Source organism: Perca fluviatilis, chromosome 15 (genome assembly GCF_010015445.1).
Source record: "Perca fluviatilis chromosome 15, GENO_Pfluv_1.0, whole genome shotgun sequence".
Classification (NCBI taxonomy): domain Eukaryota; kingdom Metazoa; phylum Chordata; class Actinopteri; order Perciformes; family Percidae; genus Perca; species Perca fluviatilis.
This window is the reverse complement of record NC_053126.1, coordinates 5,918,170-5,945,182: the sequence shown is the minus strand read 5'-3', so window position 1 is coordinate 5,945,182 and position 27,013 is coordinate 5,918,170. Positions and strand designations below refer to the sequence as shown.

General features: G+C 40.1%; 1 protein-coding gene across 2 annotated transcripts; it reads right to left on the bottom strand.

The window, feature by feature from the left end:
* Positions 1-1,001: 1,001 nt before the first annotated feature.
* Positions 1,002-26,317, bottom strand: card11 (caspase recruitment domain family, member 11). Of its 2 annotated transcripts, XM_039825193.1 has the most exons (25): positions 26,053-26,317; positions 18,284-18,483; positions 17,996-18,133; positions 16,471-16,647; positions 14,340-14,488; positions 13,692-13,871; positions 13,466-13,612; positions 10,916-11,041; positions 10,596-10,790; positions 10,305-10,463; positions 9,473-9,536; positions 9,194-9,393; positions 7,724-7,830; positions 7,512-7,552; positions 7,257-7,377; positions 6,965-7,166; positions 6,455-6,581; positions 6,114-6,357; positions 5,524-5,605; positions 5,150-5,245; positions 4,451-4,565; positions 4,028-4,210; positions 2,869-2,990; positions 2,010-2,125; positions 1,002-1,406 (listed from the first exon to the last, which is right to left on the bottom strand). In XM_039825193.1, exons 2-25 carry the CDS (start codon positions 18,471-18,473, stop codon positions 1,202-1,204), a joined length of 3,486 nt encoding a protein of 1,161 aa, XP_039681127.1. In that variant the 5' UTR covers positions 18,474-18,483; positions 26,053-26,317; the 3' UTR covers positions 1,002-1,201. The 2 variants fall into 2 exon arrangements, with proteins under 2 accessions (XP_039681127.1, XP_039681128.1); XM_039825194.1 differs by lacking the exons at positions 18,284-18,483; positions 26,053-26,317 and having other exon boundaries at positions 18,000-18,067.
* Positions 26,318-27,013: the final 696 nt, after the last annotated feature.

Here is a 27,013-nt window from a genome sequence, read left to right as displayed (position 1 = left end):
ATACTGCCTAATGAACCCAGAAATTTTACATCAGTCTGTGTTTCAGATTTGAAAAGAGGATATTTTGTTGACGGTTACCCTATTTAAAACTTAAAGTAATGCAAATTCGCATGAAATACGTTATTGGCAATCAACAACATCAGTGCAAGGAGAAAAGAGCAGACAATGGCTCCAATGCACAAATCTTGATGTAATAAAAATAAAAGAGCAGCTCCACCAAAAACTCAAATCAAATAATTGGAACCTGCTGCCTCTTCCATAATTCATTAACAGGCCTCTTAAAACACACTAACACCAACAGCTAAAACCTAAGTAAATGTTAGGTTATCGTATAAAGAACATGATTTCTGAAACACAAAACCATGTTTATTCATCCAATCTTTTACTCTTTCGTGTGAAATGCAGCATAGTCTTGCCTTTTTTTTCATTCAATCAAATGAAATCTGAGAAGCGAAAATCACTTTTTGACCGAACGGCTTACAACTCATAGACATTCAACTGGTGACAATGAGCCACAAGGAGCTATCGCTTCAAATTAAGAGGTCACAAGTGTAAAAAAAAAAAGGATGTTACATCACTAATGCCTATGTTTACCTTTAAAAAAAAACTGATTAGACCATAAAAACCCTTGTGTTCATGTAAAGATGTCAGTCGCAGTTTGGTGTTGCCTTAAATTGTTGCGAACTTGTAATGCATTCTCTAAAACATTAAGCCTTCAGTTGGATTCCACTTCATTCTATGCAAAGAGCAATGCTTATGTAACATGGCTATTTCTGTAACATTTTAGGAGAAGCACTGCATAACAAATTTGCACAAAAAAATCCTATGTAAATAAATAAAAGGTTGACGTGATTTAATTTAATTTGACTTGTGAGAACGCCCGACATTAGCCACTAGAGGACAGTATAAATAAAGTTAAGTCGGATCAGACTGAAACTGAAAGTACGCTCACGGAAGTGCACTTTCTACACCTTCCCTTTAAAGTAGAACAAAAACAACTCTTTTTGTTTTCCATCTGTTTATTTCTCTAAATCAAAGTAAAGGCAAACATTTACAAAATATATAACGTATTTATTTAAGTATATAGCAGTGTGAGTGTCCACATGTCCGTTTTTGATAAATATGTATGCATAACAGCACGATATACAGGTGCTTTATTGTGCTCAGCTACACATTTCTATGTTCATGTACAGACTATTGTCTACAGGAGGTCTTGCTCCACCCAGACCGTCTTCTTCTGCTCCTCCAGTATTCGGTCTTTGATGACCCTGATGAGATCGTCTGTCCCGGCCCAGGCCTCGGGCTCCAGGCTGGCGTAGAGGCAGGGAATGCCCTCCAGCTCCTTCAATTTTGCCCGACACAACTTCACAAACTCTTCCTCCGACTCCACGCGCAGAGGCAACTTCCTGTGTAGACAGGAAACAGGAAGGAAGCAGCGCTGCGGTGGTGAGTGTGGTCATGTTTGGAACCCATTACCTCTGATAAAAATCCTGTAAGACACTTTGCAATAGTGGTTTGTGCACTTTGTTCTAATTCTGAGAAAGGCTGACAATAATGGGTCAAATTACTTTGTTGCTATTTACAGGCACAACCCACCAAAATATATACGTCATGCATCAGGTCTTGTTGACACTTACGTGTGTATCTCCACTGACATTTTCATCAACACACAGATGGAATAGCCATGTCATATTCTGAGTAAGGTGCCTAATTCTCGCCTTTGCGAGAAAAAGCTCTCGTTCAGCAACTCCTATCACTGTTTCAAGTTCACAACTATTGAATGCAGGCTGCTGAATTTGATTGTGCATTAAACCACACATATGCGTAGTATAGGAGAGTCAGCGGACTTGTCCTTTACTGTAACTGCTTCAGTCTCACCTCCTGCTTGGAGTCAAAGTGTCATGCAGGGATTGACGTCTTTGCGTTTGGAAAAAGGGTTGTGGTATGCAGCTGTGGGTAACAGGCACTGGGTAAATGTGTGCAAATAAGTGAGGTTAGTCAGGCCTTACCGTAGCTTCTTGACATTCTTCTCACAGATCTTGATGTAGATAATGATTGGGTAGATTTCTCTCCGCAGAAGGTCTTTGACGCAGCTCAGCTCAGCCTCCAGCAGGCAGTGTTTGCCCTGGTGACGGGTGGAAAAAAAAAAAAAGGGCTTTTACTAATAAACGCAGAATATGATGTATACATGATTGAACGCAGAGATAAGCACACAAGGCCTCACATACAGCAACACAATAAAAAATCTAACATAATGGCGTCATTTACTGGTATTTTTCACATAACACGGATAAAAGAAACAAAATTAAGTCAGAAAATCTAAACTTTTTTTTCCCCCCTCTGATGGCCAAATAAGGACAACAATAACTGAATTCATGCATGAATCTATGAATTCAATAACATCAAAAATAAAAATGTGAATAGGGTAACATACAGATACTATAAAAAAAAGGGATAGTTCAACATTATCGGAAATACATCACGGTTTTCTTACAGAGAGTGTATAATGTGTAGATTTGTGTTAACACTCTTACATCTAGTCAATGTGAGGCAAAAGCCAGCAGCCAGGGGGAAACAGCTAGCCTGGCTCTGTCCAGTGGTGACAAAATCCGCCTACCAGCACCTCTACAGCTGACTTCTTAAAATCCGAAGAACCAGGCTAGCTGTTTCCCCCTGTTACCAGTCTTTATGCTAAGCCCACCGACTGCTGGCTCCTGCTACATATTCACTGTACAGATGTAAGAGTAGTATTTCAAACTATTCTGTGCATTTTCATTATGAAGGGCATTTTCTAAAAAAAGAACACATACGTAAATGCAAGTGCGTACACACACATACACGCAAAAGCTCTTGTCACTAATAGCCTACCTTAGAAGCGACAGCCTCTATGTTTTCTCGGGTGATGCATTCAAATGTGGCGTGTTTCTCTTTGTAGTGAACGAAGGGCTCCACATTCTGTTTCAGATGAAACTCGTCTTTGGACAGGGTGTCTAAACAATGGAATATAACAGAATAAAATACAACAGCATAGAAAGAAAGGACATTGTGAAAAAAGTTTCACTTGTTAACGATCACCACAGAAACATAGAAGGAACAGAAACTTTTGAGGGGTTTTGCCCTGGGGAATCTCCACGTAACATCACACAGTCTCTTGGTTGGCCAGATGTTCGACTCTCGTCTGACCCCACTGTCCTGGGAGCAGTTTGTTTGTCATGGGAGTGGAGTGTTCAATCCCTGTGTCCCGAAACGGAGATTTAACCCTCGTATTGTCTTCCCGTCTACCATGCAACTTGTTGTCCTCCCAGGTAAAAATCACCTCTTTTTTTTTAAATTATTTGACGCTTTATTCGTTGAGGTTTTTCGCCGCTTCTCACTGCACTTTTTCTTTCACTACCACCGGATCAACTTATTACCACCAGTTTTACACTTTTCTTTGGAATGTATGGTCAATATATCTAATTCATATGAAATTATACCGACATCTTCAGTAAAAAAAAAAAAGAAGAAGCTGAAATTAAGAATTATTTCGACAATTACCATTAAGTGGATAATCACACTGTGAAAGTTTAGTTCGGATCTTTTTGTTTTTTCAAATGCTATACAATTTTATAAAACACCCCAAATTCAATCAAAGTAGTGATCTGATGCTTCATTTTACTTGCGAAGAGAGTTGTATGGAACAATCCATTGTTGACCTGAGTACAACAGGAAGGTTAAACTCCTCTGTGTAGTCATCATAATGCATCATCATCCTAAATCTCAACTAGGCCATCTGCCATCCTGCCTCCGCCGTCTCTCTGGTTACACGCCTTAACATTTACACCACAGTGGAGCACAATACCTGACCTGAATCCCAATAGTAGCTTCCTTCTCCCCCCCCTAATCTATCCACCCTAATCTATCCACTATCTCCTCCATCTTTGATCCACAATAGGTGAGGACCCCGGGAGTAGTCCAAATAAATGGAAACAAACCCTTGTGATGACATGTTTTGCAGTGAGCTTGCTTATTGCCATCACACACTGACCTGGTTTGCAGATATTAAAGTCCATGGCTCCCCCCATGTTGAGTATTTTCTGGATAATGGTTTTGGCTAGAGCACTGGGTGAGAATAGGACCGGTCTTCTCCTCTGGGTCCGCTGGGGGGTGACGGGACTGTAGGGAATCAGGTTCAAGCTCCTGCTCAGCTCACTGTCTTGGTCGGCAGCGTCTGTTTACAGCCACACACACACACACACACACACACACACACACACACACACACACACACACACACACACACACACACACACCCAAAGAGGCACACTCAATGATACACCCATGGGCAATTTTAACATTTCAACTATTTTAAAAGGTTCAAGTGTGAATTTTTAGGCAGTGTGCCCGCGTAAATTGTTTCTTCTGGTTGCTCATGTGAGGTTTTGATCCCCCTGCACCACTATGTACTCACCTTCTGGTCTAAGAGCCTCAAAACCTGGTCTGGGTAGTGTACTGCCTGAATTGATGATCCTCACGCGCTCATTGCTGTTCATTCGCTTGTACTTGATATCCACCCTGCTGACAAACTTCAAAACAGACACCGAAAAGTATTAACGGAAGCATCTGAGCTAATTCTTTCTTCAGTTATCCTGCCATTTCAGAAAAACAATGTTTGTGAGATTACTTTGATGTTATCAATAATTCCAACTGGGGCAAACATTTTGGCGTACAACATCCTCAATTACTCATTACTGCGACTGCTCACATCTTACTACATATAGGTCATACTACATCATGTTAGCCAGTGTGGGCTGCTCAGGATACCTGCTACTCGATAAAAGTTGCACAGTGGCATGGTTTAACAATATTTTAGCAAAGAAATGTGTTTGAACTATACCGAGCATACAAAATGATGTTATAAGGTTTTTTTTTTATGAATGTTTTGATATTGTTTTGCAGTTGTGAAATGGCTCACATTTTGCAAGGATGTGGTAACATGTGTTATCTGGAAGTAGAGGCTTACAGGGTGTAAGTCATTGATTATAAAATACATGTTTCTTTACTTCACAGTGATGTTCTGACATCTGAGCCGGTGGCAGAGGTGCACCATTGCGCTAAAGAGACTAAAGTCTTGTTCAACATCAAGAGGTTTTTGTTTGCACTTCATTACCTGTAGTATTTGAGTGAGGAAGATGCTGGCTCTAGACAGGCGTGGGCTGGCTTTAGGATCAGGTGACTGGCTGGCTTCTTCTGGCTGTAAATTGTTCTACACAGGCACATACACACAACTTATAATGCAGAATTTGTGAAAAGTGAAAAAGTAGAGCTGATAAAAAATAATAAATATGAAGAAAAAAAATTGATTGTGAACGGTGTGCCTCTAGATGCCACAGGGGAGTTGCTTAAGCATTTTTGCTTTAATTAAATGTGAATGTTTGGCTATATTGCAGTACTGCCATTCACATGTATATTGATATGATTTAAAAAAAAATTTTTTTTACTTTGCTAAAACAAAATTTAAAAATAGTTCAGGAAGTTTCTTACCCTAGTGCGATGGCTTTCACTCTCATCTCTCCCGCCTCTACACAGTAACTTCTGAATTTTTACCAGCAGCAGCTGCTGGGCCCTACACACACACACACACACACATACACACACACACACACACACACACACACACAAACACACATACGATTCTTACTCATGATTTTGATACAATTAGAAAAGTTAACGCGTCATTTAAGTGTCTGTACTCCATCAAGCTGCTTCCTGTGCTTTTTGATGAAAACAACAGGTTGTGGGACTCAAGTGTGTGTGTGTGTGTGTGTGTGTGTGTGTGCATGCGTGCGTGCGTGCGTGCGTGTGCGTGCATGCATGCATGTGTGGCTGGACTGGATATTGAGCAACTTTGCATGGTTGCTCAACTGTTTCATCACTTTTGCTTCATGCTCAGTTTTGTCTTCGGCACACGCTGTTTTGTGGAATGTGCTTTACATGTGCAGGCTACATATACGAAACAAAAAGTTTTCATGTAACTTTCACTCTTAATGTCGGAATGTCTTTTTGTTTTAAATGCCCTTTAAAAAATGAAAACGTAGTAGTGTGGACGTAGCCTTTAAAGAAATTGTGTATACCGTGAGTTGCTGGGTATGGTGCCACGTTCGGCCAAGTCGGAGCCGTTGTAGGGGTCGACACGAGCGCAGAGCCACTCACAGCGGCCCTGGTGCCTGGTGTCCAGCACGTGCACCACCTCATCACAGCGCACGCTCAGAGAGCAGCTGTCTGATTGGGCGGAGATGTTGAGGTTGACCCGTATGTAGAAGGAGTCGCCAGATACCTGCGGGCCTTCCGCCAAGTTACTCTGAAGACGACGATAGGCTAGAGCGCACACATACACACATTTGAATTTACACACACAGTATATGTACACTACACAAACTCACATATACACAAATCCAATAAAATCAACACTTACAGTCAAAGTTGGCTCGATAGTGCAACTTGACTGGTCCAGAGCAGTGCTGCAGCGTCCAATGGGCTTCTTCCTGAGTGCTGGTATCCAATGAAATGCTTTGGTTCTCCTCACGTATGCAGCCCTCAAGCTGGCCAAGCAATCACATCAAAGACAGATGAATGACAGATTAAAGTATTCATGTTTTGGGTGTTTTATGTCAAATTTTGGTTTGTAATTAGTCTGTTGATTATAGATAATATTCAGTGTAAAAGGGAACTGGACGAACAAACAGGCATCTAAAAATGAAGAGCTGTTGATGGTAAAAATGGGTTTTAGCTTCTGGATTTGTTACCCTTTCATCTTTAAATGTCCATGCACGTTTGTCAAATGTCTAGGTTCTTACTGGTTCTTTTCCATTTGTACAGCCAGTGGTTTTATTGGACAAAAACCTCACTGTACCTCACTGAACTTTTACTCATCTTGCAGCCCTGCGTTAACTGAGTCAACCCACGCAGTAAGTAAACTACATACCAAGAGGAGGTGGTGGCCCTCTCGTAGGCCCGCCTTCTCAGCCATGGAACCCGACTGGACAGCAGAGATGAAAATCCCGCTGTCGTTGCCGCCTACCAAAGTCACGTCCCTCAGCAGGTTGTCGCCTAGTAACGTCAGCTCCTGCACCGGCTTCAGGGAAGCGCTGATCCTAGAGAAGGAGGACAGAGACGGACGGAACGGCCTGCACACACACAAAAAAGAAGAAGGTGTTTATACGTAAGTTTGACATGCAAAGATTGTGCATGTGAGTGGATGAGTATCTGCACTGTACCGCTCTAGAGAGAGTTTCCTGAAGATATTGTTGACCTGCTCCAGGTCATAACTGTCCATCCCTTCTGACTGATGCGACGAGGAAGATGAGTGGACAGAAGGTGGGCCGTGCGGTTCGTCCTCTAAGGAAGGGATGGAGAGAAAGAGACAGACAGAGAAGTTATTTAAAAAACGGTAAGACAGAAGATAAATACGGTCATTCAGTTCAGATACGTTATTAGTACGATTTTGGGCAATGTGTAAAAGTATTCTTTACCCAACTCCATTTCCATGTTGTCACTATCATAGTCCGAGAGGCTAAAAGAGACCAAGCATCAGACTATTTTGAAGCCATTCATAACAGAAAATTGAATTCAAACAAGCCCAGATTTATAAAAGAAAGGACGAAATACGTGTGGCACATAACCATCTACATCTAAATAGTATAGATTTACAGACATGTATATTCTGGTATGGTGCTGTAATTACCTGCGGGGGTGGAAGTCATGTTCTTTCTCCCTCTCTCTGCGGTAAAGCGATGCTTTTTCTGGTGGCTCAGGCAGTGTGGACAGGATGCTGTCGTTACGGTAACGCAGCTGTAGATGTTACAAAGAAGTGAACAAAGCAGAAGTCAGGTCGACAACAGAACTGTTCTATTAAATCTTTTTGTCTTATACGGAGAAAACGCATCAGCTATTAATTTTTAACCAAACACAATACTGCATCATTTCTTTGTGTGAAAAAGACAATGAACTGTAGCAATGTTTTAACCCTTGTGTTGTCTTCGGGTCAAATTTGACCCGCTTTCAAAATGTATATATCAGAAATATGGGTTTCTTTTAACTACCTAATTGTAATTACCCCAAAATAACATGGATGGATGATTCCATACAGCACGCAAAAGATCGGATCTATACTTTCATTGAATTTTGGGTGTTTTATTAAAGGTCCCATGGCATGAAAATGTCATTTTATGAGGTTTTTTAACATTAATATGCATTCCCCCAGCCTGCCTATGGTCCCCAGTGGCTAGAAATGGCGATAGGTGTAAACCGAGCCCTGGGTATCCTGCTCTGCCTTTGAGAAAATGAAAGCTCAGATGGGCCAATCAGGAATCTTCTCCTTATGAGGTCATAAGGAGCAAGGTTACCTCCCCTTTCTCTGCTTTGCCCGCCCAGAGAATTTGGCCCCCCCATGAGAGAGAGACATTATGGCTTGCAAACGAGCAAAGTGGCAGATGGTCAAGGCCACACCCCCAGACCCCAGAATTCAGATACAGTATTAGGGGACCACTAAGGTCTATATAAAAGATACTTCAGATACAGTATTAGAGGACCACTAAGGTCTATATAAAAGATACTTCAGATACAGTATTAGGGGACCACTAAGGTCTATATAAAAGAGACTTCAGATACAGTATTAGGGGACCACTAAGGTCTATATAAAAGATACTTCAGATACAGTATTAGGGGACCACTAAGGTCTATATAAAAGATACTTCAGATACAGTATTATATAAAATAAAATATAGATATATTTATTAAAGAACTTTTTTAAAATAAAAAAAAAAAAAAAAATAAATTATTTTTTTTATTATTTATTTATAAATAAAAAAAAAAATTTTATAAATTATTTTAAGAAATCTTTTTTTTTAAAAAAAAAAAATATTTAATTTATTAATTAGTAAAAATTTTTTTTTAAAAAAAAAAAAATATTAAAATATATTATAAAACAATTATTTTTAAAAAAAAATTTTTTATTTAAATTTTTTTAGGACCACTAAGGTCTATATAAAAGAATCCAAAGAGCACCATGTCATGGGACCTTTACATTTTGTAGCATTTGATTTTTTTTTTTTAAATGTTTCTGAACAGTATCCTCACTGAACGGAAACACTTTCTTTAACTAAATGATTAGGTATAATTTCCTATACATGAAGGTTAAGAGAGTAGACCTCACCAGATTTGGCCTGTTGGACTGTTCCACCATACTGAAGGTTAGTGGGTTGGGGCAGGAGGAGGAGGAGGAGAGGGAGAGAGCTGAGAAGGGTGCATAAGTGGGAGACATCAGGATGCTCGGGGAGGGAGGGAGGGAGATGCTGTTGCCGTTCGAGTTTCGCCTCTGGATTTCCAGAAAATCTCCTCCGTTGACTGACAGAGCTGGAGACAAATGGGGATCAACTAACAATAGGGAAATGTCACTGGTGGAATGTGAATTAACTATATGATCATGTTTTACCTGCAGATTGAGTGGCATCCGGGTGGACTTCTTTGGGTAAACAGACTGGAGACTTAACTCTGTTCTAAAATACAAAACATAAAAGTTACTGTTAGAAATATTCTGTTTACCAGCAGCTGAATGTCTTGACTGCTTCAGTTAGGTTTTCTTTTCAATTCCATTTCATTGTTATTCACTATTATTTCATATCCATGTATATATAATAAAAAAGAATATGGCATTGTTTATTTTACATGGTAATGTCTACTGGAGATAATAAGGATTTTATTTTTAAAGACAATTTGATATGTTTTGGTGGAAAAACATCACCAACTAAAATGGAAGGATTTTTCAAAAGAATCAACAATATGGCAGATGTAGGGTCAATCTTTTACTTTAATTGGCTGTTCCTGCTCATACATGTGATTAAGTAATTATATGATCACTCGAGAGTTGCTCTCAGAGGTTTCTCTTAAACTTGAGAGTAAGACAGTAAGTAGTTTAATGTGTGGTATAATGGTAAGTAAGAACATTTTTAGTGCTAAGTTGGGTCTTACATTTAATTTTTCCCTGGCATTTGTTATAATGCTTAATGCCATGGCATGAAAATTTCACTTTATGAGGTTTTTTAACATTAATATGAATTCCCCCAGCCTGCCTATGGTCCCCCAGTGGCTAGAAATGGTGATAGGTGTAAACCGAGCCCTGGGTATCCTGCTGTGCCTTTGAGAAAATGAAAGCTCAGATGGGCCGATCAGGAATCTTCTCCTTATGAGCTCATAAGCATCCAAAGAGCACCATGTCATGGGACCTTTAATAAATAAATAAGTGTTAGTAGTAGACAGTGGCTGACCACTCCCTTGAGGTTGGGTCTGCGTTTGAGGCGAGGCTCCTCAGATAAGAACTTCTCCTCTGGCGACTCATCACTGGACCATTCTGATTGGCCCTGGATGGGTTTAAAGTCCCCCGCTTGAGAGATGATGGTCGGAGGCAGGTCCCTCTGCAAACTGTGCTAAAAACCGAGAGGCACAGGAATTATTGGCAAGTTTTCAAAATTAGGAACTGGAAATACTGCAAGTTCCAGAGATGCAATGTGAGCATTTATCACACAAATTGTACACTCATTTATTCTACTGTGTCTAACCTGATCCAAAGCAATGTCCTTGGACCGCCGCCGTAGCCGAGCCTCCAAGGTGACCAGCTTGGCTTCTTTGCGTACCATCTCGATATGGAGTTCATCGCTCCTCTCCTCCAGCTCTCTGATCTGCTTGCGATATTTGTCTTTGTCAATGAGACTCTGGGAGAATTGGTGCTGGGCCTCGTCTCTGGCTCGAAACGCCTGTGACGGTGGGGGGAGTGGAAGTAAGCAACACAAAAACAACAACATTCATATTCATAAGTGTGCGTGTGTTGTGTGTGTGTGTGTGTGTGTGTGTGTGTGTGTGTGTGTGTGTGTGCTTTCACCTGGTCCCTCTCCTTCTCCACCTCCTCTAGCTGTACGGTGATGGTGTCCATGCGTTTCTTATACATCTCACAGTCCTTCTGCAGTGTGGAGGACTTCAGCTCCAGATCCTCCTTCTCCTCCAGGTACTACACACACACACACACACACACACAACAGAAGTGGGGTTAATTATAGTTTATTAGACAAGGGCAAATACAGGAAGAGAAACACGAGAGGGTTAGATACAGGTTACAGAGAAAGAGGCCTTAGATGGGGTTTTTGCACAGGGTGTGTTTCACATATGGTCTCCTGGGCATTAAGCTCTCTGGTCATGGGTTTGTGTTTCTAGAGTCTGTTTTTGCTAACCTTTTCGGTTCCCAGCCTCACTCTGCTTCACATTCACACAGTTCCAAACAACCATGTCTTGTGTGTGTTTATCCTTGCTGCACACCTAATCGCCCTTCCAGCGACCTGCGGTGATGTCAGTAAGAGGCTAGGCACTGAGTTATGAAAGCCAGATCACCTAATTTATTGTTTAGGCTAATACGTCAAAACAGCAAACGAGGAAAGACGATAGATCCAGATCCTTTGATTGGTATATTTGGTGTCTTTGGAGATGGAAGTCCTCTCAGGGGAGCTAACGGTATGGTGGCAGCCTTTATATTATGTTATTAGCACGAAGATTGGTTCTCCTTAACTGGAAAAACCCACAGCCTCCCTGTTTTATTGTCTGGTTAAGAGATGTAATGCAGCACTTGAAACTAGAGAAATTAAGATTAATACTGCGAGGCTTTGCCTTTAAATTTGAGAAAATATGGCGTCCTTTCATAATCTATGCTGAATCTAAGCTTTAAATCTTCTCTCATGCGATTATTAGTCCATAGTTGTTGTCATTATAAGTGTATTCAGATATTTATTTATATTATTCCTTTTTTTTACATCGCATCAATTAATCATTTTTATATTGAACTGGTAAGCAACTATTTTTTTTTTTTTTTTTATATTGATTGTAATTTGTTTATTAATGTATGCACATGTATGTATACTATATGTATGTGTATATTCATCTATTTTGTGATTTATTTTCTCAGATTTTCATTTTTTGTCTCGTTTTTTCCACCTTAAAAAAGGGGAAAAAATGGTTATTTGCATTGCATAAATCTGTAAAACTTATGTGTTCTGAAAACCAATAAACACAGTATTTAAAAAAAAAAAATAAACAGTAAACGTTGCACACAAGCGCAGCACACACGCAAGGTCGATATCAAGAAATTTCCAATCAGGATGACATATTGTGTACAACTCTCTCTCTCTCTCTCTCTCTCTCTCACACACACACACACACACACACACACATGCACGCGCGCGCACACACACACACACACACGCACACACCAGCTGCCCTTCGAAGTTGAACCAAGACCACATATCTAACTTCCAGATACCTCCAATGTTAAGCAAGTAAAACAAATTGTTCTGCAGTAAAATGGCCCCTGTGTAATGTGTGATTATATATGACCAGTGTTTCCCACAGGTTGAGAATTTACTGGTGGTGGTGGGTGGCGCAGGACGTGACGGCATGGCAAGTGATTGCTGGGTTCAGTAATAAACTAGTCAAACAAAGGTAAAAACAATGACTACATAACATTATCAGATCAATTAGAGAGAAATAACCATTTACATATTAAACAAATTAGACTAAACGAGGATATAGATACAGATCAAAATATTCCGACACCATGCTGCATCTGACACAATTTCAGGGTAGTTATAAGGGCTGCACGATATGTGAACGTGACACGTGAAAATGTGCTATATGCCCTAACGTTGTTGAATATCGCAATAATGATATTACTTTTGATAAACAGATATTAAAATGTACTCAGTTCTGCCTTCCTGCTGCTTTCAGTATTCTGCTAAAATGCTGCTTTGTCAATTAAATCAGTTTTTTTGCCAAATGTTAATGGTTCAGCAGATAAAATAGCTGTAATACTCCGATCCATACAGAAAGTTAGGTTATTATAAATCCCAACACTGTTCCCTCCTAACTCTTGTTGAATCATATAAGGCTAGGGCTATCTAAAGTAAATTCTTGTTCTTTTTGTTTTTTTAGATCATTGTTCGTTTTTTGAAGTGTTTCAATCTGTGTTTTTGCTTAGTGGGATTTATATTCTTCTTTTTTTTACTTGTCTATATCAATGACATGTTGGATAGTTGCAGTTTTTTAGAAATCTGAGAAGTTGAGAGGGGAAGTCGGTCTTTAGTGGAACTGCCAACCGGCATCCGTGACAATGGGCTCCAGCCAGACATTGTTTTTTTACCTGTACATTCACAAATTTCCTTTTTAACAATGTCATTTATTTAATGAGCTTATCATATGTTTTCTATGTCAAATCTTAATCTGAAAGATAACACGTAATTGGAGATATCAGATCAATTTAGTGGCGTAAAAACTACAATATTTGCCTTTGGAATGTAGTAAATGTAGTATAAAGTAGCCTTAAATGAAAATACATAAAGTAAAGTGCAAGTACCTCAAAATTGCACTTCCTAGCTTGTGTGTTTGTTACCTTATCTCGTAGTTCCTCTGCCTGTCGGACTTCTTCGCGGAGGTTGTAGAGGCGGTTGACCAGATCCTGCCTGTCTTCTAGTGCTTCCTGTCTGTCATGCTCCAAAATGTCAACGATGGCCTTGTCTGATGCAGGTAGTGGGCCAGGCTGTGTAATAAGAAACACACACATTGTTGGGTACGAATGTATAACTGGTGTATGACTGTGCGTTTGAGGCAGGCCCTACCTGTATGATGGACTGTAGCTCCTGTAGTTTGATCTTGAGCATTTCGTTCTCTCTTTCAAGCTCAAAGATCTGCTCTCTCTTCGGCCGGTTCTCAATGTCGTTCTTCAGCTTGAGACTCTGCCTCCTCTCCATCTTACACTCTTCCTCCACCTTGTTCAGCCTGTGCTTCAGCTGATCAACCTATACAGACAGTGAGGACGCAGGATGAATAGCAGGGGTGGGGCTAGAAGGGGGGGTACGGGGTGGCACCAGCCCCACCTGAAATATGATTGCCCCCCCCCCCCCAATCCATTGGGCAAGAGTGCTGTCAATCTGACAATTGTGATTTCCATTGGATCGGAGTACTGTCACTTGGCTGCCTGTTCTGCCAATTTTCCCAGCCCTTGTCACATGACCAAATAATGTTCCCATGACAACTATCCAACATTCTGATACCCCCACTCCCCCCCCATGCCACCCCACACAAAACATCCTGGAATGGCCCCTGGATACTAGCATGGTAAGTGAGAGTGAGCTGGTTACACCCACTTATTAATGTCCTCAACTCCTCACATTTCCTCCAAGCTCATTGTTAATGGTTATCAGAAATGATCATTTCTTTACACAATGTAACTTTGTATTTTCGTGCATTCACGTGTCCATCAGTACCTCTAGCTGCAGGTCTCGGCTCCTCATCACAGCCATGTTCTTCTCCTCGCTCAGCGTGGCGTACCTCATGGCCAGTTTGTAGTTTTCATCCTTCACTCTCAGCAGCTCGTCGCTGTAGGTGTTTCTTTCCTCTCTCAACTTATTGTTCCCTGGAGAACAAAGCGCAGTCGTTTATACAGTAGTACATGATCTATGAGTTTAAGCAATTATTGCAAAATTTATGAAAATGTTACGCTTAAAGATAAATATAGAAAATGCATTTACATGGAACCCCAAAGAGTTCAATGTTATTTTTTTTAAAGATAACAAATCATGTGAATAAACTGTTTGAAATATAAATGAACCAATCGTGTAAAAATAAAAATAAAATAGCCAATAAGTTAAAATAAAATAAAGTGTTCAAATGTTGCCTTTAACTGAGTGTTCGATAATCAAGAGAAGATGTGCAGTGCCTTCTCGGTTCAGAAGTAGAATCCTGTGTTTTTATTTTATCAGTTTACCTGAGTTATGCGATATATAAAACCCTCAGTTAAATATATATATTTATATATTTTGACATATTAAGTTTTAGGAGGGACAGATGTGGTTTAAGGATAGTGAGATTTTGCAAATTTACCCTGACCAGGAAATTTGCAATAAAGTTGCCATGATAACTGTGTCCTCCTCATTTAGATGTTCACCAACAGGCTGTCAGAGAAACATGGCTTGAAATTTAATTCTTCCATTTTTATTTTTATTTTTTTATTTTTTATTTAACGTGAATGTGCTTGTTGTACCAGCTGCAGGTTTCAACTAGCCTACACAGGTCATGATAACACATACCACAGTGTCCTAGTTTCATTAATAGGCTGTGGTCGACATTGTGATCGCCTTAATAAAAAAGAAACAACAACTGTGGTGGCCCGAGCAGGAAAAACCCATAAACCAAGCATGTGGTGAGGTAGCAGTTTCTGTAAATGGTGCCACGTTTTTGGTTAGGATCTGATCATAGACAGTAAACGAAATGGACACACCGGCGTCATAGACTTCGACGGAGACCAGTGAAGTCAATTTCGGTGCTGGCTGAGCGTTACTGCGCAGCCTCAAACTGAGCTTGACGACGTAGATGCGACGTGAGCAACCTGTCTGAAAGTTAGAAGTCTTCTGGTAGCTGCGCCGAGAGAAATCTCAATCATTCCCAATCTTGCAGAGACAGAGAGCGTGAGTAGGAGCTGTCCATGAGCGTAGGAGCAGGAGCAAAACGTTGCTGAAATATTTTGTTCCGATGCTTTCATGGACTCTCTATGGGCTTCTCCCTTGACTGTATGCCTCCACGTTCCCCCGATTGCCTGTGAGCTTCTCCTGACTATAAGGTCATTTATCTAATGTGCGACAGAAAGTCGTGTGGTGATGACACAATCGTTAGCCTATTTATACAGAAACGTCTGCTACCGGGCCACAACGTCAGATACAAGGTAATGGAGCCTTTTATACATTTTTGTGTTTCTTTAGAAATAAACAATGGGCAAATAGAGTCTTTAAACGCTTCAGATGTAAAGTTATTCGCTGTCAAAGTCACGTCAGAATGAATGGGAGTCAATGGGATGCTAGCGGGAGGTGATGGCTTGTTAGCCTCAGAATCTCCACATAGGAGGTACGCTTTTCCGGATGCTCGCTTACCCCCTTGGATTTAATGCTCAACCGTTTGAGACACTAAGCATCTATCATTAATGATTTTGCCATTGATTTTAAGTCTTGAGAATGCAGTGGAGAAACACAGATAGAGGGGAGCTTGCATGTCATAAACACAACATATCTAAAAATATCTGCTCAAAAGGGTTTGTCTTTTTATTCTTGACCTTAAATGTACTGGCTTAATTTAATGAATTTAATGTCTATTTTATTTTATTATAATGTTTCCAAAATGTAACTATACTTGGCGTAATTATGCTTTGTTTCTTGAATGTACTTTTATTGTTTAATGTTTATAATGTGTTTCTATGCCTCTGTAAATCCCTTTGGGTTGCTTTGTGTATGAATTGTGCTATAGACACATTTCCATGTCTACGGACAATAAAGTGTTATCTTATCTTATCTTATCTTACAAATAAACTTGCCCTGCCTTGCCTAAAATAATAATGTGCATTTTTACTCTGTTGGAAGGCCTGAAGCTCCTGATTGGCCAGCCGTAGCTTCTTCTGCTCGTCCTCCAGGGTGCAGTTCTTCCTGCTGAGCTCCACTTGCTGCAGGGTCTTGACTTTGGACTGCTGCTGCAGCTTCATCACTTCGTTCATCAGGAACTGGGTCAGACCCTCGTGACCCTCTTCCACTGCCGTGAGAAAACAGGTGGAGACGAGAGGAGGGTAAAAAAAGACACATCACACAGTATGACACATCATATGATACATCATCTACTCCACATAACACAGGAGTGAACCAGCCGATCGAGATCTATGAGAAGTGTTGTAGGGTTAGACTGTCTGTGTAATTGATGAAAGTTCCTCCCAGAACAGAGCCACAAAACCAGCTCTACATCTGGTAGTTAAATGTGTTTATTTTTCACGTACTTCTTCTTCTGTTACTTTTCCCTCCGCCAAGGAGGTCCTGTTTTCGGTTAGTTTTTTTTTATATCTGTTTCTTTGTCAGCAGGATTACAGAAAAACTATAGGTCTGATTTCCCTGAAACTGGGTGGAAGGGTGTAACATCGGCTAAGAAAGTATACATCAACATTTGGAGCGGATCCGAATCACACACGGATGATGCACCAATTATTCTTCATTTCCGATAACATTGCGAGGTCTTCTAGTTTAAAAAAAAGCAATCACCCTGTAACAGGTGTAACCAGTCTCCTGCCAACCATACTCATATGTTTTGGTCGTGCCCCAAACTAACAACTTTTTGGATGAGCTTTTTTGACACCATGAGTAGAGCCTACGAGCACAGTATCCCCCCTAACCCTTTATCAGCCATTTTTGCCATTTCCCCTGACGCTGGCCTCCCTTGTTGCACTGAGGCGGGCCCTGGCATTTACATCTCTGCTAGCTCGGAGACTATTCCTGCTCAACCGGAAGCTTTCTCGCCCCCCACACACGACCGTTGGATTAAAGAGGTGCTTGACAATTTGAAACTGGAGAAGCTCTGATCTTCTTTGAAAGGCTCTAGCTTGACATTCCTAAAGACGTGGAACCCTTTCCTAGAACTCGTTGACTCCCTCAGATTATCTCCTGACTTGGAGGACCAAGCTCCTTCTGGACTGCTCTACCTGACCTGTTGTGTGCCCTTATCGGTGTGTGTTTGTCAGCGTGCATGGGACACCCCGGTTTATTTTGGACCTGAACTGGGTTGGTTTGTGGGTGGGTAGGGGAATTGAAGGGAAGTGACACACTGTTTTCACTATGCTTTGTTTACCATCGACTGTGCTGTATGTCACGTACTGTAAACATTTTAAATTTAAATAAAGAGTTGGGGAAAAAAATCAAATATTCAAGGTTGCCTATAATTTTCAGATCTTTTCTTCACTTAGTTTGATCCAGTCAGTTCAGAAACACAGTTTATTGTCCATTAAAACCTATAATAGTCAAACTTTAATATGAATTATCTGTGCGGTAAGTAAAAGCTGTGTGTCCATGCATACATGTGTGTGTCGTGTGTCTGCATCCAAAGGTGTGTGTCTCACCTACGATGGTGGAGAAGCGTCTCGTGGGCTCCTTCCCTGTGACCAGCTTGTACAGTTCAGGATAGTAAAATTCCAGACTTTCCAAAAACGCCACATACCCCCGCTCTCCTTTAGTGTGAAGGATGTCAAGTAGACGGCCTGATAGATTGATTGACATACTTTAAATTCAACACACAGAAACATAAATGCGCTTACTCTCACTGCACATAAACTCAGGTCAAAAGGGTGAGAAAACTATTGCATAACATGACTGATACATACGGTATGCACACACATCCCTCTACCTACTTGTGCGGTTTGCTTTGGAGACCAGCAGCATGGAGTTGAGGATCTCATCCTCGTCCTGTTCATCCAGGACCTTGCACTGGCGGAGGTAGGGGGTGAGCTTTGCCGGGGAGATGGTGCGACACAGTTCGTAACGTTTGCACTCCACCTTCTCCCACAGTGCCTCCATGTCATCATATGTTCCATTTTCCATCTCTTAAACTCTGAAAAGTAGTAGTACTTTTGTCATTTTGCATCATCACAACTGATTCAAAGAGATGCTCACTGCAAGGACAATAAGCACTACAATGTATGTGTGTGTGTGTATGTGTGTGTGTGTGTGTGTGTGTGTGTGTGTGTGTGTCTATGACTATAGATAGATAGATAGATAGATAGATAGATAGATAGATAGATAGATAGATAGATAGATAGATAGATAGATAGATAGATGGATAGATAGATAGATAGATAGATAGATGGATGGATTTTATTAATCCCAAATTGAGAAATTATTCAGTTACAAGCAGCAAGTTACAAGAACATACACACATCCTCACTCACACAGATATAGAAAAAAACAAGTAATATATTAGAAATAATAAATAAGATTTAAAAAAATAAGATAAAATAAAATAAGATAGCAAAGATAAAAAATTCCAGAACAACTACTAAAAAAGGGATGAAAAAGAATGTACATGTATATACAAGTGTAGAATAAAATGTACAACCTACATACATAGTATATCTAACAAAATAAAATATGTATAATATTAAATATGAAGTAACCAGTGTGCAAGTAGCTTAATAGTGCAATACTGTATGTGTGAGTTAATGAGATAGTTATGTCACACACAGCTGTGAATTGTTGTATGGCAATGTATCTTACTCAAATCAGATTACAACATTACATTCAAGTCTATTAATATTAAATGTTGGTGGAGGAACTCAAATATGTGGTTGTTCTCTGAGTCATTTCTCCTGTATCATATTGAAACGTTGGCACAAAATGGTGAATGCAAACGTGACGTGATTTTTCTTTTCTTTTTTTGTGGGGATGGGGGGACTGACGCACCACAAGCTGTAATCATGTCTTAGTTTACATGTGGTTAGTTGTGTACAACTAAGGGACATTAACCGAATCAAAAAATGGGCTGCGAAACACTAACTGTTCTGTTATGTTAGCCGTGCTAGCCATGCTACGGGCTTTTCCTCTTCCTGCTTTGAGGGAAAGCAGGCTGAGGTAATCACAGCCGCACAACCAAAAAAAATGTCTGTTGACATATTTCCATACATTTTCATTCATGCCAAAGTGAACAATTAAAAGTTATAATAAATCATTTATGGCATATGGCTATATATTTTTTTTATAGCTATGCTAGGTTTAGGGTAATGTTTCAACAACTGTAGGATGGATTGCCATGAAATTTGATACACACATTTACATTGTCTCCCTCAGGATGAAGTGTAAGCCTATGCTGACTTTAATCTAGAGCCAGATGAGCCATTTTAAAGTCATCACATTTAGTCGTCACTTTTTCTTGTACGAAATAATGTCATTGTGGTTTTTAAATGTATTGTTAATAGTTATTTTTTAAGATAAGAAAAGATAAACCTTCATTGTCATTGCACAGAGACCCATACTGTCCAATGAAAGTGTGAGTGCCACAATTGAAGGTGCATTAGAGATGAAAACAAGATAGACAATAAATAGCTGAAAACAAGAATAATTTAAGACATAAAACACTAAGGACGGGACAGAAAAAATATTGCACATGATGTATGATTATTGTAATATTATTGCGTGATAATAAAGGCAAGTGTATCATAGAAAATGCACAGAAATGCTCCTTTTTGTCTCAGCCGACTAGAGGGGCGGTGTCTGTGTTTGATTGACAGCAGCTAGCAGAGTGCCGGTGTCACCATATGTAGTCTCGCTTTGCCAGACCCTCCTCCAAAGCGCGCTGGAGGAGGGTCTGGCTACTCCACATAGCATTCAGGGATGGGAGGAAAACGTGCTCTGGCATCGGAGAAAAGCTGCGGTGCCGCTGCAAAATAGGCACGGAAGGAACTTGTTTAGCTGGAACATGTGTACGTTTAAAAGTTGTCATGCAACAGAAAACTCCGATTGGACAGATAGTCTAGCTAGCTGTCTGGATTTACCCTCAGAGATCTGAGAAATGTCCTCATAAATCAAGTTTAAAATGCCAACACAAGGAAGTCCAAGGCAATGTATATACGGCCTAAATGACTGAAATCCAGCGGATTTTCCGGCAGCAACGGGGCAATCCCAGAAGTGGAACATCAAGGATATAGACTACACCATAGGTAACATGAGACAAAGAAAACTAATTTGACAATAGCCTACATGAAATGGGCAGACAGCCTTTTTGTTAGTGGCAGTTAATATACAAGTATTAAAGCCAAAACACAGATTTTTGGATATAAAAGTAATTTTTTGGACCATCTCTATAATTTGATTAGTACTGATACTACAAATACGAATACGAAAAACTTTATTGTCCACAGATGTGAAAATTTTTCTTTGGTTTCACCAAGAATACAAGAGAGACAGGACATTACAAACAGTACATAGCCAAGACGGCAAGACGGACAAAACAGACAATACATTTCATGAAAAGTGACATTACGAAGGTTACATTTACAAAAGTAAATAAATAAATAGATACATATAGTCTAGTAAAAATGCTTGCTGTTCATAAAACCTGAAACCCGGAAGTCTGCCTCACCCTACATGCCATTCTTAAGTATGGTTCCCGGTGTTATTCAGCACCTTCGCAACATCGGGGACGAAGGATTTCTTACTGTTGAAGTTAGAGTTATAACGTATGTTTTAGATTAGACACAAGTCTCTTAGGTATAAAAGAGGGCATTTCATCTTTGCTCATTTTAAACCACCATGTCGCTACAGCTATACAATGGCTAGTCTCGCTTTGCCAGACCTTCCTCCACAGCGCTGCTGAGGAGGGTCTGGCTAGTCCGCACAGCATTCCGGGACGGGAGAAAAACATGCTCTGGTTTATTGGCATTTCTTTAAACCAATCACAATAGTCTTGGGCGGTGACAGAGAGCCACGGTGCCGCTGCAAAATAGCCTCGGTAAGGAACTTGTTTTGGTGGAACGTGTGTACGTTCAAAAGTTGTTTTAGTCGTGCAACAGAAAACTCAGATTGGACATGCTGCATTAATGTGCTGCAGCTGAGCATCTAATAAGCTAGCTAACCTTGTTTGGTTGCTCACTTAACAAGCTGGGGTGCAGCACAAAACTGTGTTCATGTTTGCAACAAGCTAACATCGGCTAACATTATTTACAACTGACATGCTTCTTGATCATTAATGATTAACTGCAAAAGAAGCATGTGAGACTTCATGAAGAATGAGGCCTTGCTCATTTGGGTCCCACACATTCTTCACTTCATCCGTTTCCCTTATAAACAACATATACTTTAACCAACTGACATCTTTCCATTTACCTCTCCTTTTTTTTTTACTTTTCCAGAGACATATTTCTACACTCTTTATCTTCCTCTCACTCCCACTTGATTTCCTCTCTCTTATCATTTCACTCACACTCACAAACACACACACACTGTCCGTGCATCTCTGGGATTTGCATGCCATTTGGCCACGTGGGTGTTATCCTACAATCCTGCTTTGTGACTTGTAGCCTACAGATAGGCAAATCAATTCTATCTGATGCCATTACTCATGTAAACAAACACAATCACACACACTTTTGCATACAACTGTCATCTGCACCGTGCATGTGGAAATTTGCGCTTGTACACATACAGACAGATGCTGGTTAAATTGTAAAGGATGCATCAGCAATGCCAGTTTCTAAATATGAACACCACTCAGATTTTCAGTCAAATTCAGACTTTCTCTATGTTATATTATTACATTCATATATTTAGACCCTCAGACGGTGAACAACATCAATGATAAGCAGCTTTTCAAATGCAGTTTGAGGCAGACAAAAAAATCACACACTCTCAACACTCAAGCTATTATTTCTATGTAGTGTGTAGTGTGTATGCTGCCACAGTCACAGCAGATGATAAAACCGCAAGTGCTCACACCAACACACACCCGTGTACTCATGCAGAAGTACACAGTGCATGCAGACACACACACACACAGACCTCTTCAGTAACCACATACATGTTTCCTCTTCTCTCTTCTCTTATTTTGGATGTCATTACCGAGAAAGCTCATCCTTGCTTCCTCCTTTTCAAAACAGATGTGGAGGAGTATCTCTCTTCCTCTATTCTGTTTTAGTCCTCTCAGTCGGCCACTTTTCTTTATAGTATTGTGGTCAGGGGAGTTGTTATTTTAGAGCAGTCTATGTGTCTCTGTGTGTGTGTATGTGTGTGTGTGTGTGTGTGTGTGTGTGTGTGTGTGTGTGTGTGTGTGTGTGTGTGTGTGTGTGTGTGTGTGTGTGTGTGTGTGTGTGTGCATGTGTGTATGTGTGTTCTTGTTTAACTATATATGGGGTCTAAAAACCGGGAATACAGTATACTTGTGGGGTCCGGACAGCTTTGTGGGGCCAAAATGCTGGACCCCACAAGTTTAAAGGGCTGTTTGAGGGTTAAGACTTGTTTTTAGGATCAGGGTTAGAATTAGGTTATGGTTAGGGTGAGGGTAAAGGTTAAGGTTAGGCATTTAGTTGTGATGGTTAAGGTTAGGGTAAGGAGCTAGGGAATGCATTATGTCAATGAGGGGGTCCCCACAAAGATAGTGAAACGTACTATGTGTGTGTGTGTGTATTTGTGTGTGTATGTGTGTGTGTGTCCGTGTGTGTGTGTGTGTGTGCGTGTGCACATGCGTGTCCTTGCACTAAACCTTGTATTTTCCCCTTTTTTTTCAGCAACTGCAGACTTAAACAAAGGCAGACACACAAACACGACTACTTACTGTCTTGCAGGACTCTAATGCACTGAGCAACGCGGCTGTTGTTTCCATTATTTTCGAACACCCTGCTCAGTATTTCAACTGTTTACCACCTTGCATTGCTCTGATCACAGTTGCCGCAGTTACTACTGCTAACATTAGCACTCTAAATATAAGTTACCCTGCTCTTTGCAACTGGACATTCATACGCAATGTAAAATACTCTGTGTTGTCGACCACCATGTTGTCAACAAAGAATGTACATTATAGTCTCCAACCAACATTATTTATACATCCATATATACATATCATGTGAGCACATAATGTACAGTATGCTTACATTTAACTTGGACTGATGCCATGTTTGAAAATGCATCTTTATTGCCAAAATCAAAGTGGTGTAAAACCTTCACAGACATATAATTTGCAATGTGCTTTAAAGCATAGCCGTGCCATTTAAAATGACGTCTGAGGGGGAAATAGTTTCAAAACTAACACTGTAAATTAGAACATTAAAATATCAATGAATTTAGTCCTACATCATGCAGATATAAGAAACTGAGAGATTAAATCTGCCCTAATGATTTATATTGACTAATTGTCGTTTCATTTTGCAGCACATTGTCTAAAAGTATATAGTTCAGTTGGGTTTCAATTCGTCACAGGAGATTTCACGTGCTTTTGTGAAATCTAAAGTGTCAATATCTCACCTCAGATTATCAGCCATCGCGCTCAGTATAAAGCGAGTAAAATTATATCTGCACTGGAAAGCAGTGAAGTGTGCTGAAAATATTGATTGCATAACAAACTTCTAAAATAAATGAAAAACGTGGAAGTACTCATTTTCTGTTGTGCACATCACTTTGTCGGGGCCACACTATCTCCTTTGTGATACACGATAAAGCTGCATAACTTATTTATGTTAAGAGCTGCACTTTTTGCTACAAAGACATGTTGCTGGCCTTGCATCCTCACAGTATCTGCATCCAATAACCAACATTAGTTAGTCTTCATGTAATCTTTCACGTTTCCTTCTCATACACTCTAATGTTTTTGCTGCTACAATGACTCGGCATCCTTATAACAAGTCAATAACTTTTGTATTGTTGTTTCCGTGTTTTTAGAGGAGACATTAAAGTTGATTTAAAGGTTGGATATTTTCTCTTAGTGATGAATAAACATCCATGTTTGATAATGTAACTCAGAAGCCCAAATGATCTGTATGGAGTTACTTATACTATGACACAAATATCACTAATTTCCTCTTTTGTCTTCTTGTATGAACAGACATGTACAAATTTGTCAAACAAAGAGAGCATTATTGTGACCCAGATTTATTACACTCTCAGCCAACCGCAGCTACGTATATTCTGCCCACACACAAACTAAGGAGGGTGTAAGTGGGCCGCTGACCAATAAGTAAAGGAGTTAAGCATAGGGCCGTCCCATCCAACATCACATAGTGCACCAAATTCACTGAATTTAAAGAATGGTTTGCTTTCCACTGTTGATGACGTTCCAGATTTCTGTAGCACTTGCATGATCGTATTTTTCAGGGTTGAAAATATCTGTTTGAAGTCCATGTCAGTGAGACATGGCTCAACGGTCCTAGAGAGGCTGTGTCCCAGGCTTACTGTTAGTGTACTGGACTGAGATTGGCTTGCCGGCTAGCTGATAGACAGATATGATTGGTTCAGGTGTACAAACCATCATAAAGGCTCCATTGTCTGGCAGAATAGCTGGAGCTCATAGGAATTTGATATGTGGGCTCTATCCGTGCAAGCTCCTCTAAAGGCTTGCATATGTAGTTGTACTGTACAATTTACTTCTTTCTTCAAAAACTAAACCAGACAACGAACAAAAACAAATAGGTATTTTTGATGATTTTTATGTCCCAGTTAGGACAACTGAATTAAATCTTCCAATGGAGCGTTTTCTGCGTAACATTGTCACGTTTGAAAAGTTAATGCACATTGGTTGTAAGGTGTAATGGAAAGCATTGTTGTTTTTTTGTTCGTGCATAGTTCTAAAACGGAGGATGTCTTTCTATTGCTTAAAACATATTACTATAATCATACAGTCCTATTACAACATATTTCAGCAAAAAAATGACACCAAGTTGAGTCAATGCATTGTGCAATCGTGATGAATATGCAGGATGCAATCCCCTCAGTGTAAATGCACCGTAGACTACAAACTGTTCCATGTCAAGCACCGCTAAACTGACACAAATTAGATCTGAAAGGATTTTTTGCTTTTAGATATTTTAGTACAGAAAGTGTATGAAACCACTAGGCTACTGTACATGCCCTGTGTGTCTCCCTGCATCACACTCACTGGATCCCATTGTCTTGTGCACCTGCCATTGGAATCCCAAAGATTTGGATGATGCCAGATAATGTCCCAGTGTTGACAGACATTCAGCTATTGTGTTTGCCAAACTAATACTGTCCTTCATTTACAAGCCATGACTGTATCAACCGAGGCAACATTTACTGCCATTAGACCTAACCACGGGATATGCTTATAGACAACATTCACAGATGCTGTTGCACATGTGCAGAACTGATCCCAGTATCAACAAGTTATTTTAAGGGACAAACCTGCAGTGTATTAGAGTTCTCCTGAAGACCTAAGTGACTTGAGTTTGGACAGATGTGTAGGCTATTTTAGTGGAGATGACACACCCGCTGACAGGCTGTTACCGCTGCGGTGATACGGGGTGTAATATCACTTCTCGGCTTCTCGTTTTTTTTTTCCATTCAAACTGACGCACGTTTATAAGCCAGTTCGGCCACTTTTCTAACTTGAGTTACTTATTTCTGAGGCGATCAACACTTGACTTACATGCAAAAACAAGACGGCTAGAGTTATTTTGCCTACCTGAGATGCGGAAGGTAAGTTGTCCAAAGAGTGCAAGGGAAATCAAACTTGGCCAAGGTGTTGTAGCCTGTTCGTTGTTTTTTTTTTTTTTGGTGATGTTGTTTTTAAACCGGTTGGTTCACCATCAATGCCAGGGGCTTACAGGTTGTCTCCATTTATCCAAAAGAGAGATGACTTTTAAAGTACCGTAGTAGTGATGCGTGAGCGCATGGGAGCTGTGGCCCCGAGTCAATGTGTGAAGTGGAGAGAGAGATAGCGAGCAAGAGATTGAGAGAGAGAGAGAGAGAGAGAGAGAGAGAGAGAGAGAGAGAGAGAGAGAGAGAGAGAGAGAGAGAGAGAGAGAGCGGGGGCGGTGTGAGCGCAGATGGAAATAACAAGTGCACTGCACAGAGGTGAGGAAGAGCGCCTCAGTCATCAGGTACGGTGGCCGCGTAGGGACTTATATACGTTTATAATTGGTCAGTTACTCCTACAGCATGATATCAACACAACAGGCAAATGATTTCTTGAAACATGGAAATACCAAATGGGAACTGTAGACCTGCTTCACTTCACTAGGCTATATATTATTTTTTTTTTTACTCCATCTATCTGGTGACTCTCCAGTTTCACAAAATTATAAAATATGTTATAGATTATTATAGAACTACAAACCTCCTGCTTATACATTAATGCATTAGTAATAATAATCAGTATAATAGTGTGACAATCACAGGGGTCATATTTGTCTGTTGTTTATGAGTAGCCTACTTTTACTTTATTAATTCAAGTAGCCTACAGTTTGCTGATATTACTTAGGCTACGTATTTGTTTTCCTATGTGACATTTCCAATGCAGGACTTTTAAAAGTAATGGGTTATTTTTATATTGCAGTAGGCTTTTGCTAAATTCAAAAAAGTGACATTGCAATTCTGTATTATTAGGCTACTTTTACTTTTGATACTTTGTACATTTTGTTTCC

Coding starts and splice junctions, on each gene's coding strand:
- card11 (XM_039825193.1), bottom strand. CDS start 18,473: ATGGAAAATGGAACATATGATGACATGGAGGCACTGTGGGAGAAGGTG. Junction 11,042..13,465: donor CAGAGGAACTACGAGATAAG/GTAACAAACACA, acceptor GTGTGTGTGTAG/TACCTGGAGGAGAAGGAGGA. Junction 7,553..7,723: donor CATGACTTCCACCCCCGCAG/GTAATTACAGCA, acceptor GGTCTCTTTTAG/CCTCTCGGACTATGATAGTG.